Source organism: Danio rerio, chromosome 15 (assembly GCF_052040795.2).
Source record: "Danio rerio strain M-AB ecotype USA chromosome 15, GRCz13ab, whole genome shotgun sequence".
NCBI classification, from domain to species: Eukaryota; Metazoa; Chordata; class Actinopteri; order Cypriniformes; family Danionidae; genus Danio; species Danio rerio.
In genome coordinates this window covers 10708313-10721791 of record NC_141035.1, presented here as the reverse complement: position 1 = coordinate 10721791, position 13479 = coordinate 10708313, and the positions used below count along the sequence as shown (strand labels likewise).

At 32.9% G+C, this 13479-nt stretch overlaps 1 protein-coding gene across 1 annotated transcript in view; it reads left to right on the top strand.

Annotated features, from left to right (window-relative positions):
* The first annotated feature begins 4149 nt into the window (after positions 1–4149).
* Positions 4150–13479, top strand: part of nars2 (asparaginyl-tRNA synthetase 2, mitochondrial) — a 34167-nt gene continuing 24837 nt past the window's right edge. The window contains 4 exon segments of the mRNA NM_001077155.1: positions 4150–4532; positions 6504–6613; positions 7774–7894; positions 8005–8145. Of these exon segments, the coding sequence (NP_001070623.1) occupies positions 4371–4532; positions 6504–6613; positions 7774–7894; positions 8005–8145 (534 nt within the window). The 5' untranslated portion in view covers positions 4150–4370.

Here is a 13479-nt window from a genome sequence, read left to right as displayed (position 1 = left end):
TGTGGACAAAAAATATATTAAATATATTTAATATATATTTTTACATTTGCTGTGTAATATTCTGAGATACTTTATACGGTTCCTTTTACAGCATCCATGGTGTAAATTAAGCGTTTCCGGCGAATTGAATGCCAATGCAAAATCCGGTGCGTTTAAGGTCTGTTTTCTTTCAAAATCAGCGATCTCCACAAGCTGAGTGATATCCGATTTAAAGTGGGTCTCAGATTGTACAAGAAGCACTGCATTAAATTACATTTCCCCCGCCATATCCTTATAATATGAGCAATATATTTTACCCCAGTACATTCAATGGAGCTTCTGCGTTAGCCTGCCGATTCTGACGGGCGCGTGCGAGTAAACAGCTTTTTGTCTCGTTTTACGCTTGAGCAACTAAATAAATGCAAAAGTTTATTTAACTGAATGTATGTTAATGACATTACAACATCGATGCTGTATAAGGAACCGTATAAAATGGAAAAAAAGTTCACAATAACAGGTCACCGGAAGTGTATCAGCATGGAAACAGCACTAGCTCGGCATATACCCTATTTAAATAGGAACTTATATACATCTAATATATCTAGAAAACTACAGGAGTATTACATACTAAGCAACAGAATCCTGTGGTGCCACAGAAATGTTTAAGTGATACCACACACTACCACAAGAATACCGCAGGAGTATTACATACTGTACAACACAGAATCATGTGGTAAAACATCCCAAAAAAACAACAAAGTACTACACAATCATCCCATGGTTTTTGTTTTGTACATTTGATGGTTTACCACATGAAATACCACATGCTACCACAAAAATATTACAGGAATATAACAGTAATACCACACGCTCTACCACAAGAATATCCCAGGAATATTACATATTGTATAACAGAATCCTGTGGTAAATACTACCACAATATGAAAGTGATACACTACCACAAGAATACTACAGGAGTATCACATACTGTACAGCACAGAATCATGTGGTAAAACGTCCCAAAAAACAACAAAGTACTACACAGTTACCACATAACATTTGATGGTTTACCACATAGAACACATTTCTGTGTTACTGTGTAACACTGAGTTTGCATATTCTCCCCATGTTGGCGTGGGTTTCCTTGCTCCGGCTTCCCCAGCAGTCCAAAGACATGCGGTATATGAATTGGATTAATTAAATTGTCCAGTGTATGAGTGCGTATGTGAATGAAGGATTGTTGCGCAGTACTGGATTGCAGCTAGAAGAGCATCTGCTGCGAAAAACATATACTGGTATAGTTGGCAGTTGTGGCGACTTCTCCTAAAAAATATGGAAAACATGCTTTTAGTCATGGAATATTCCAGAATCAGATTAGATATGTTTAAGGAAATGTAAGTGAATAACTAGGTTTTATATTGTATTCCTTTTTTGGGGTGGGTGCAGGGGCGGATTGGCCATCTGGCAATTCTGGCAAATGCCAGAAGGGCTGGACCAATTTTTAAATGTGGGCCGGACAGTTAAAAAAAAAAAAGTATTGTTTTTAAGTGCAGACAGCTTTTATCTTTTGCTAGATGTGATTTTATGATGATGATGATAAAAATAATAATAATAATAATAATAAATGTTAAGCATATATATATATATATACAGTTGTCTGAATTATTAGCCCGAATGCTTATTTTTCCCCAAATTTATTGTAAATGTAGAGATTTTTTCAACACATTTCTACAAATAATAATTTTAATAACTCATTTATAATAACTGATTTATTTTCTCTTTGCCATGATGACAGTAAATAATATTTGACTAGATAATTTTCAAGACACTTCTATACAGCTTAAAGTGACATTTAAATGCTCAACTGGGTTAATTAGGTTAACTGGGCAGGTTATGGTAATTAGGCAAGGTATTTTATAATGATGGTTTGTTCTGTATATAGATTATCGGAAAAATATAGCTTAAAGGGGCTAATTATTTTGTCCTTAAAATGGTTAAAAAAATAGCTGCTTTTATTCTAGCCAAAATAAAACAAATAAGACTTTCTCCAGAAGAAAGAATATTATCAGACATACTGTAAAAAAAAAAAAAAAAAATTGCTCTGTTAATCTAAAATCATTCATTCATTCATTCATTCATTCATTCATTCATTCATTCATTCATTCATTCAATTATTCATTCATTCATTCATTCATTCATTCATTTTCTTTTCGGTTTAGTCCCTCTATTAATACAGGGTCACCACAGCAGAATAACCGCCAACTTATCCAGCATGTTTTTAGGCAGAGGATGCCCTTCCTGGGAAATGTTAAAAATAAAACCTCAAAGGGGCGAATATTTCTGACTTCAATTGTGTGTATATATATATATATATATATATATATATATATATATATATATATATATATATATATATATATATATATATATATTTATATTTATATTTATTTATATATATATATATATATATATATATATATATATATATATATATATATATATATATATATATGTTTATATATATATATATATATATATATATATATATATATATATATATATATATATATATATATATATGTACATTATAAAACTTTTTTTTTTGTTACAAAACCAAATTTGTATTGCCAAAAGAAAAGTCAAATAAAATAATATGTGTTATTATTACTAATAATAACAACAATACATGGTGGAAAAATACACTGACTAATTTGGACATCAAGAAACCATTTTACAAAATTTTACAAAAAAATATGTATTGTATATAAAAAATATGTATATGTAATGTATTTTTATGTCATGTAATACATTTTAATAACCAACTATCTAAACTTAAAAAAGGTGAAAAATGATGGCTTTGGACACCAAGGCTACCTGGCAACTACATAGAATCGCCCAAAAACATTATAATGGATTTTGTAAGTTAATGATCAGTATCAACAAATGCTGGAAACAATAGAATTTGTGAATATTTAGTGAAGTGTGATTAGGCGACACAGTGGCGCAGTAGGTAGTGCTGTTGCCTCACAGCAAGAAGGTCACTGTTTCGAGCCTCAGCTGGGTCAATTGGAGTTTCTGTGTTAAGTTTGCATGTTCTCCCTGCATTCGCGTGGGTTTCATCCGGGTGCTCTGGTTTCCCGTACAGTTCAAAGACATGCAGCATAGGTGAATTGGGTAGGCTAAATTGTTCGTAATGTACAAGTGTAAATGAGTGTCTGTGGATGTTTCCCAGAGATGGGTTGCAGCTGGAAGGACATCTGTGCTGGATAAGTTGGCGGTCCATTCTGCTGTGGCGACCCCGGAATAATAAAGGGACTAAGGCGAAAAGAAAATGAATAAATGAATGAAGTGTGATTAAATGTTATTTTTCCTTTTTATGATCCTGCACAACTACAACCTTTTATTGCAATTACAACAGTCAATAACAACAGAAATGCAATAGAAATACAAACAGATGAAAGCATAGTACAAGAAATACAAAGATGACATTTTTTGCAACAAGAGAAATGTGAACATTTTAAAGAAATATATTAAAGGTAAAGCAAAAGAAAGACAACAAGAAAGAAAAAGAAACTAAATATAATTAAATAAACGAGGGCACATAAAAAAATAATACAAATGAATGTAGAATTTTAAATAAAGCACTTTTTTGTTTGAAGTTTGAATTGCTTTCTTGTTCTGAGACTCCATGACGGTTTTAAAGTAGACTTCCAATTCTCATTTTACAAATACAATATTTAGCTTACATTGAGTATATTTGCATTTATGTATATAATTAAAACTTTCCAATAAATAAATAAGGAGGTTTATATAAAAAGTTGAATTAAGGAATTATTTTTTAAAATATTATGCTTGTAGCTTAAATAAAAATCACTACAAACCGTTTGGACGAGAATTCACAACAGACCAGAAAGATTTAACAAAGGGACATTCCCAAAACAAGTAATAGACTCAGAAGAAGTCTCACAGAAAGAGCAAGACACGTCAATGTCATTTTTGAATATTTTTATAAAATTGTTTCACTGGATAAAATCTATGAATAATTTTAAGTTGAGTGGTTTGTAAATTATATTATGTTGTGAACTATCCCTTTAAATGATAAACAGTTCCTGCGCATGGCACCTTTGACCAATGGGACGCCACATACACGTCACGTTGCTCATGACGGTCATTCGACTCAGGAAGCGCGTGGAGAGCAGGGTGAATGTCAAAACAGAGACAAACGAAACTAACTATCCGAGCTGTTATAGAAACGCAAGTTTTTATTCTCATATTTTATTTTATTATATCCAAATTAACGTTAGTGGGTGTCAACGGCACAGGCATTCAAAAGCGGAAGAAGCAGAGATAAACATCATAATCTGGTTCACTCTCTACACTAGGCTGACAGCATGTCGCTCACATTACAGCGGATTCCTGCTTTCTCCTCGTCGTTATTCTGTCGGTGTAGCTCGAAATTTCTGGACCGACTCTGCAGTCGCATGATTTCCAAGAAAATGAGAGTATCTGATGCGCTTGCATGCAAAGAGACGGGCTCAGATGTTAGAATACAGGTGAGAAACTACATTGTAAACGAGAATGTGTAGATGTCAGAATTATTAGCCCCCCTGTTTATTTCCCCCCCAATTTCTGTTTAACGGAGAAACGATTTATTAACACATTTCTAAACGTAATAGTTTTAATTACTAATTTCTAATAACTGATTTATTTTATCTTTGCCATGATTACAGAAAATAATATATTACTATGCCATGATTAAAGTAGATAAAATATTGCTAGATATTTTTAAGACACTTGTATATACCTTTAAGTCACATTCAAAGGTTTAACTAACGTTAGGTCAACTAGGCAGGTTAGGGTACTTAGGCAAGTTATTGGATAACGATTGTTTGTTCTGTTGTCTGTCTGTCTGTCTGTCTGTCTGTCTGTCTGTCTGTCTGTCTGTCTGTCTGTCTATCTATCTATCTATCTATCTATCTATCTTAAATTATTGTAGCTTAACATTTTTTACTTATTATTATTATTTTTTTTATAAAGAAAAAAACTGCTTTTATTCTAACCGAAACATAACATATAAGACTTGCTCAAGAAGAAAACATATTATCAGACATATTGTGAAAATGTCCTTGCTCTATTAAATATAATTTGGGAAATATTTAAAAAAATATATTATAATATTATAAAATATAAAAAACATGAAAAAATCAAAGAGAGTTTAATAATTTAAACTCTCAACTATAAATTTAAATTTTCAACTGTAACTTAGGGCATTCAAATGGTACTTTAAAAAAAAATATATATATATATATATATATATATATATATATATATATATATATATATATATATATATATATATATATATATTATTGAAACCATTGAAAACGTTTTACTACCTAAAAATTGGTGTGTAATGGAAATGTTAGAAGATCTATAAATCATTAGCATTTGTATGTAATTACTGTATTTATAAGGAATATGTATGATTTATGGAAAAAAAAGAAAAATAGTTATTCTTACTTAGAATTTTTGTCTTTTTTGCTAGTCCAAATGTCTTCATATCAAACCAAAAACAAAATAATTTTACTTGCCCCACTGGCAGATCATTTCACCTATTTCAAGAAAAAAAATCTCTTAATTTTTACTTATTTCATCTTAAGTTGAAAGCGAAACAATATATTTACTTGATCTAAGAATGTTTCATTATTTGGTCTACAAATAAGACAAAGTAAGAAAAGCAATTATTTCATTGTGGTTTTACAATTTCTGTACCAGAATGTTGTTAGGCTCCCCTGAAAAACGTCAAATAGTGCTATTCAAACTATTTTATGAAACTGTATTGGTATCACAAAATTTATCGCAGAAAAATAAAATATTGATTTTACAATATCATCCAGCCCTAATAGATAATAATTGTAATCTTAGTAATGAAAATCTAATTAAAAAAAAGTAAAATTACAAAAAGGATGAATTATGAAAACTGAAAATATCAAATAATTTTATTTATAAAACAAATTAAACTTCATAAAAATATTTTACTAAAATATCACTAATATACACTGTTGAGTTTTTTTTTTTACATCTACACCTTATTTAGCATTTTTAATGGCATTTCTTTAAAAATATAAGTTTTTTTCTTTTTATTACTAAAAAGCCAGCCCAGATGAAAAAGTAATGCAATACGTTCCTTAAAATGTACCACATTTAGTTTATTATTGAAGAAGTCGCTTCAAAATGTATGTAAACTTCAAAGTTATAACTTTTCCCAACCCTGCAAATGATTAATTAAAATGTGTGTGAGGATTGTCTGTATGGTTGAATATTAAGTTATCTCTTAATCTTATCTTGTTCTGTTGTAGCATTACATTTTTGTGGCCAAAATCACATTTTGGAATCAATGAAATTAAAGAAAAGATCTTAGTATAGTGTATGCTATCTATTATTTTCTTAACAAAACCTGATCCTAATGGTAATGCCCACAGTTATAGTAGCATATGCTGAAATTCTGTATGCTGTTCCTGCAGGGCTGGGTTCGATCGGTCAGGCCACAGAAAGACAATCTCTTCTTACATTTGAATGATGGAAGTTCACTGCAACCACTACAGGTTGTTGCCAGCTCACAACTGAACACCAGGTGCTTTCTGCTCTTGTGTATTCAACACTATTTTTAAGATCAAATGTATATTAAATACAATACTGCAAAAAGTGCTTTTCTTACTTGAAGTTTTTTGTTTTGTTTCTAGTCCAAATAATCTAGTCAAAAAAAGCGTTTTCTAGACAAGCAAATATGTAACAAAAGTAAGCCAATATCAAGTGAGTTTTTCACTGAAAACAAGCAAAATAGTTACGTGAAAACCAGATTATTTTGCTTACCCATTTGGCAGATTATTTTGTTTGTTTGAAGGAAAAAATTAGCAATTTTTTACATATTATTTATAAAAACAAGATATTTTATTTTGGTAGAAAATGATTCTTGATTCATTTATATATTTATTTGAGATATTTGGAATAGAAAAAAAAAAAAAACTTTAAGAAATATTTTTTTACGCAGCTTTAGCAAACTGACCGACAGACAATTAGAGAGCTTTTTAAGCCGTCCAGCCTCAACGCAGTACTGGGAAACACCCTTATACACTCATTTGCTAATTTTGTTTTTCCCAATTCACCTATAGAGCATGTCTTTGGACTGTAGGGGAAACCCACTCAGGGTGAACATGCAAACTCCACACAGCAATGCCAACTGGCCCAGCTGGTAATCGAACCAGCGACTTTGTGGTTGGAGGCAACAGTGCTACCCACTGAGCCACCTGTCGCCCTAGGTTAACTAGACATGGTTCAAATGGGCAAGTGGTTTGTTCTGTAGCCAACTGAGAATAATAATGACCTTAGCATTATTTAACGTTATTTATTATTATTAATTTTATTCCAGTTAAACTAAAAGAAATAAGAAGACCATTTTCTCTTATAGAAAAATATAATGGGAAATACTGTGAAATACTTCCTTGATCTGTTTAACATCACTTGGAAAATATTTTGAAAAATAATTAAAATTTTACAGGAGGGCTATTAATTTTGTGTGTATATGCACGCGCACACACAGGTGCTCACAATAATGTGATTCATTTTATCCAAGTCAACAGCTACCAGCATCTTTGGAGTTCACCAAAAAAAAAAAAAAAAAAAAAAAAAATTGTGGTTCCTGATGATATGATTTTGTAATTGCTAAAATGCTTTGAAAATTACAATTTAAGGGTTGAAATGTTTATTTTTGATGTTTCTTCTTTTCTTGTCAAGAGACCTCACGTTTGGCTGTGCTGTCGACATTACCGGCACATTAGAGAAGAGCCCAAATAAGAGGCAAAACGTGGAGTTACAGGCTCAGAGTATTAAAGTGGTTGGAGAATGTAATCCGATGGTGAGTTTTGACATCAAAATTAATCCATCAGATAAAATCGATGGACAGAGATTAATGAAACATCTTGATCAGGTCATGTTGAATATACTGAGCCATGATGTCTGCTGCAGGACTTTCCTTTTAAGATCAAGGAGCGTCATCCTCTGGAGTATATCAGGCAGTTTCCTCACCTCAGATGCAGAACTAATGCCTTCAGCTCCATGCTCAGGATACGCAGTGAAGCTACAGCCGCAATCCAGTCATTCTTCAGGGTAAAATTTGCTTAAATGCGCACACACACTCACAACCGTAGCCTTTCTCACCATAATCATCTTGTTACAATATGAAGTATTAAATGGGACTTATTATGCAAAAATTACTTTTAGAAGAGGTTTAAAAACAGTTGTGTGGCAACAAACTGTGAATATAACCAGCTTCTAATGGTAAGAAGTCATACATTTTTTGTAATCATATTCAATAAAAAACAGATTAAGTCTGCAGAAACACTTTGATTAACATTCTCCCTAAGTATGTCATCAGAGGGGGAAAGCCCTGCCCATTAGGGGCATCTACCTCTTTAGCATAGGACGTTAACCTTGTTTTTAAACTGCCACTATGCTGACACATAGGCATTTGGCATTCATAGCTCCACCCTCTTTTGAAAAGAGGGCTGGCAGCATAATCTCATTTGAATGTAAAGGGACAGTCCCTAAAATGGCAAAATTAAGATCAAAGCCTATAATGGGCAGTTTCAAAAAGTTATAAATCATTAGGTATAGGGGATTTTGAGCTGAAACTTTACAGACACACTCTAAAAATAGGCATAATAGGTCTCCTTTAAAGACTACAAGACAAGGATATTACACTGAGTGGAGCTGCACGATTCTGGTTAAAATGAGAATAGCGATTTTTATTATTATTTTTTTTTTGCCTAAAATTTTCTCACGATTCTGTAGATATAAAATAAAGGTTAATATGAGTAGGCTATTATTATTGTTATTCTCAAACATGGTAAAACTGCAATAGGCTTTGTTTAGCTGTACTGTTGGTTAAAATGCTAAATTTTGTATAGACTTAGAATGGTGGACTTGAACAGATTTTAGATTTGTCCTGGTCATTGATGCTGATGATAATTCTGATGTTTAATTATTCGGTTCGAGACATATGCTTGCAATCTGTAAATTTCTGCTTAATGTCTATCACTGACGTGATCTTCGTGAGAACTGAAGCAGGGTGGGTATTTTTGCATTTCGGCGGGTTTTGGATACTTTTTGGGCTGGAACCAGTCAGCTACATCTGGCAACACTGTGCGCTTTTGGTTTCATTTTCACTGCTCAGCGGTTCACTTCGCACGCGGCTCCCAAAAGATCACTCTGTGGCACAAACTGAATGTTACTTACAAGTTTATTACCTGTTATTCACAACAGGTTCTGTTCACTAAAGTAAATTCATTCAGAGGCGTGCACGTGCTCACGCCCTCTCTGTGGTAACAACTGACGGTCAGCTCACGTCAAGTGTGATTTTGCGGTCGCAAATACATTACATGAAGACAGAAATTACATTTTTGAGGTTAATTGTATCTTATAAATACAGCATGAGACTCTTTTAACACTATTTGGAGGTGTCCACGTTGCTGAACAACGTATGTAAAACAATGTGAAGACTTGTGCGGCCACCAATGCTTCTCTCCTGAACTTGAAAATATGATTGACAGAATCGTAGAAATGCTGGATTAAGATCGTCTAGGGGGTCAAATCGAGATCGCAATCTTTTTACGATTAATTGTGCAGCTCGAAAATTGCAGTTACACTGGGCTTTTCCTCCCCTAGACCTCTATTCATACGCACGCGAATGCGTCAGATCGGAAACACAGGGTCATGCGTCAAATTTCGCAGGTTGCTCCACTGAGGGTACTTTGATGCGTATTTTTAAAAATGTCTCTCCTGCAAGAATTTGCTTGCAGGAAAGTGATTATTTTTATACTGAAGTGATAAATCATATTTAATGTTTTAATGTACATTGTGAAGTGTTTTTTGTATTGTCTTATTATTGTGTTTATTTATTAGTTTTAGTGGTGTAGCGAAACAAAAATCCCACCATTTGGATTACATTATGGTTTTCTAGTCACGGATCAGACCATTTTTCGGATCAGCCAACAAGGGGAGAAGACAAAAGTCATTTGCTTTCCATTTAATGCAAAAACAGTACTACAAAAAGCATTTGGTTTAAACAAACAGAACTTAGAACCTGTTATTTTATTAAAAATAAAACAAATAAATAGTCAACTGAATAAAAATAAATATTCAGTGCTGTGAAAATTCACTGTTACTACTACTGTTACTGAAAATGCTAAAAGTATAAATCTAACATTAAAATTTGTATAACCCATATTTATTTTTAGTCTGATTTTCAAAAAGTAATTCAATTATTCACTCATAAAACGTGTTTCATTGCTAGATGGATAATTTTTGAGGAATTATTCAGTGGCATATTTTTAATGCCCATCTATTGGTTAAATAATGTAATTGCTGCCTACAACTTTTATTTTTTAGCGTCAAGTTAAATGCTTATGATGGTGTTTTTAATCTTTACCATAAACATCAGTGATTTACCATGTATCACCAGGGCTTGACATTAACTTTTTTGATCACCAGCCACTGTGGCTGATAGTTGTGCAACGTTACTAACCACTCACCGTTTTCAATAGCCACAAGTTTGTTGTTAGATAAATATATTTTATGTGCAAAAATTTGATTTTGGCAAGCTAAAAATACTTTATTTAAATTGTGTTATACACCTCCTTAACTTTTTTATTAATATTATGTCCCATTACTTTTTAGGGCTCAACATTGTGTATACATACAAGAACAAAAATGTTCTTTAAAAAAAACAATTGACGTTTCAAAAAAATTATTCTCATTTATTTAAAGCTATACATAGTAATTTGCCCAGGCTAAAGACCCCAGATCATCAGATAACTACAGGTAAATGGATAAACAAAAATATTGACAAAAATAAAGTGAAAAACATTCTGTGTGGGAAAGGATGATCATGCACACAGTTAACTTTAGGCCTATTAATAATCTGTTCAAAGAATGGTAAAAGCCAAAGCGATAACTGTTGGTGCATGAGCACAACTTTTTCCAACCTATTTCAAAGACAAACAAGTGCACCAGGGGACACAGTGGTGCAGTAGGTAGTGCTGTCGCCTCACAGCAAGGTGGTCTCTGGTTCGAGCCTCAGTGTTTCTGTGTGGATTTTGCATGTTCTCCCTGCATTTGCGTGGGCTTCCTCCAGGTTCTCTGGTTTCTCCCACAGTCCAAAGACATGCGGTACAGGTGAATTGGGTAGGCTAAATTGTTCGTAGTGTATAAGTGTGAATTAGTGTGTGTGGATGTTTCCCAGAGATGGGTTGCGGCTGGAAGGGCATCTGTTGCGTAAAAACGTGCTGGATAAGTTGGAAGGTCATTATGCTGTGGCGACACCAGATTAATAAAGGGACTAAGCCGAAAAGAAAATGAATGAATAAATGAATGAACAAGCGCACCATTTACGTTTTCAGGCACAGTTGTTTTGGGAACTGGAGCTTTTTAGCACTCGCATGCTTCACCTTAGCTGTGCCTTGCTCACAACGTCAGCAAGCTAGATCGCCTGTGTCTCAGTGTGCGCCCAATTATCCTCTTATTCAGTATTCACCTGCTTTCTTTTGCTTGGGGGAACAGCTATCAATCATGCTACTTTTCGGTTTTAAGATCACATTTGCGCGCAAATTGACGATCGCTCCTAAACTAAATTTGTATACATAGGGATGAGGCAGGTCTGGCAACTTAATTATTTTCAACCAGGCGAAGTGGCTAGTGGAGGTGTCTGTCTAACCTGCCACAGCTAAAATCTACCAGCATTTGGCAGGCTAGTACTGCAGGTGTTAATGTCAAGCCCTGGTTATATTTAAACTATAAATTTAAACTTCTTCACACACAGATTTGAATGCAGCGATTCAGAGGATTAATAAACATGCAAACCACCATTATTTATAATGTATGTTCGTTGGTTGTTGAGATCCCGATTGTTGAGATCTCGATTTTTAATGGTTAATAGTCCAGCTTACACTGAATGCAATTACGCAGGCTAAACAAGTAGTGACAGAAAACACCTTTAATAACCTAAGAAACCCACCACATCTCTAATAACCTCCCACAACTTCTTCTGTCATCATTACAATTTACAGGAAAGCCTAAATGCTTTCATATGTGTGATTTAAATGATGCTAAAGATGATCTCTCTGTGATCGTTACAAATTTAGTAAAGTTAAAAAAAGTATTAATCTGCAGGTCGCATGTGTTCTGAACTGTGGGTTGTGATCAGTACGAATCACGGATCAACTGTGATCCGTTACACCCCTAATTGGTATGTAATATGTACTTCTCTATATAGATCTTGTCCAAAAAAAGTAATAAGTTGCTGTTGTGGCAATAAATAAACAAAGAAATGCGCACAGCTGTACGAGCATTGTGGGTCAGTAAGACTCCTATAAATTGTTAAATAATATATAAATAATACATTATAATTCATGATATCATTAACAGGCTTGGAAAAATTAGAAGAGCTCTCATTTAAATTAATATTTTTTATAGGATGCTTTACAATATTATATTTGTGCATGTACATTAGTTCAGTCAGGACTGAAGCCTTATCTGGAGCTAATCTAACAAAATAACTTACAATAATGGTTCAAAAGTTTGCAGCCCAATTTATATGTTTAACAAAAAAATATTAAATAACATTTTCAAATATAGCTAAAATCAAGAGAAACAAAAAAAATATTTACAAATTTGTTGAAATGTTGTAATTTGTAATTTTATTTTCTTTATTTCTAAAGATGTTCTGTAACTAAAATATTATTTTAAAAATATATCCTGGTAATAAATATGTTTTGTTCAAATGCACCTAAATACAGAGTAAGTCAGAATTATTAGACCCCCTGTTTATTTTTTCCCCCCAATTTCTGTTTAACAGAGAGAAGTTTTCTTCAATACATTTCTAAACATATTAGTTTCAATAACTAGTTTTAGTAACTGAATTATTTTATCTTTGCCATGATGACAGTACATAAAATATAAGATATTTTTCATTTTTCACTTCTATACAGCTTAAAGTGACATTTAAAGGCTTAACTAGGTTAATTAGGTTAACTAGGCAGGTTAGGGTAATTAGGCAAGTTATTGTGTAATTATGGTTTGTTCTGTAGATCAGGGGTTCCCAATTTTTTTTAGCCTGCCACCCACAAAATGACAATTCCAGTGATTCGTGACAGCCAATATCCTCTGAGGTGGTTATAAATATACAGAAACCTTGCATGCAATGACGCACCCACACCAATAGACCCAAGTCTATTCTTCGTTTAATTTGTTTAATGTATGTCAGTGCTGTAAATTGGCCAGAAAATTTTACCTGGTGCCATAAAATCAATCTGCTGCATCTGACACTATTGCTGTGTCTTTAATATTATTTACTACCCCAGGGGTCATATCCAATAGAACTAGTAACTATAAGCTACTATAGTAACTATATAGTAAATAGTGTCTTTAAACGACTTTGTTTTCCCC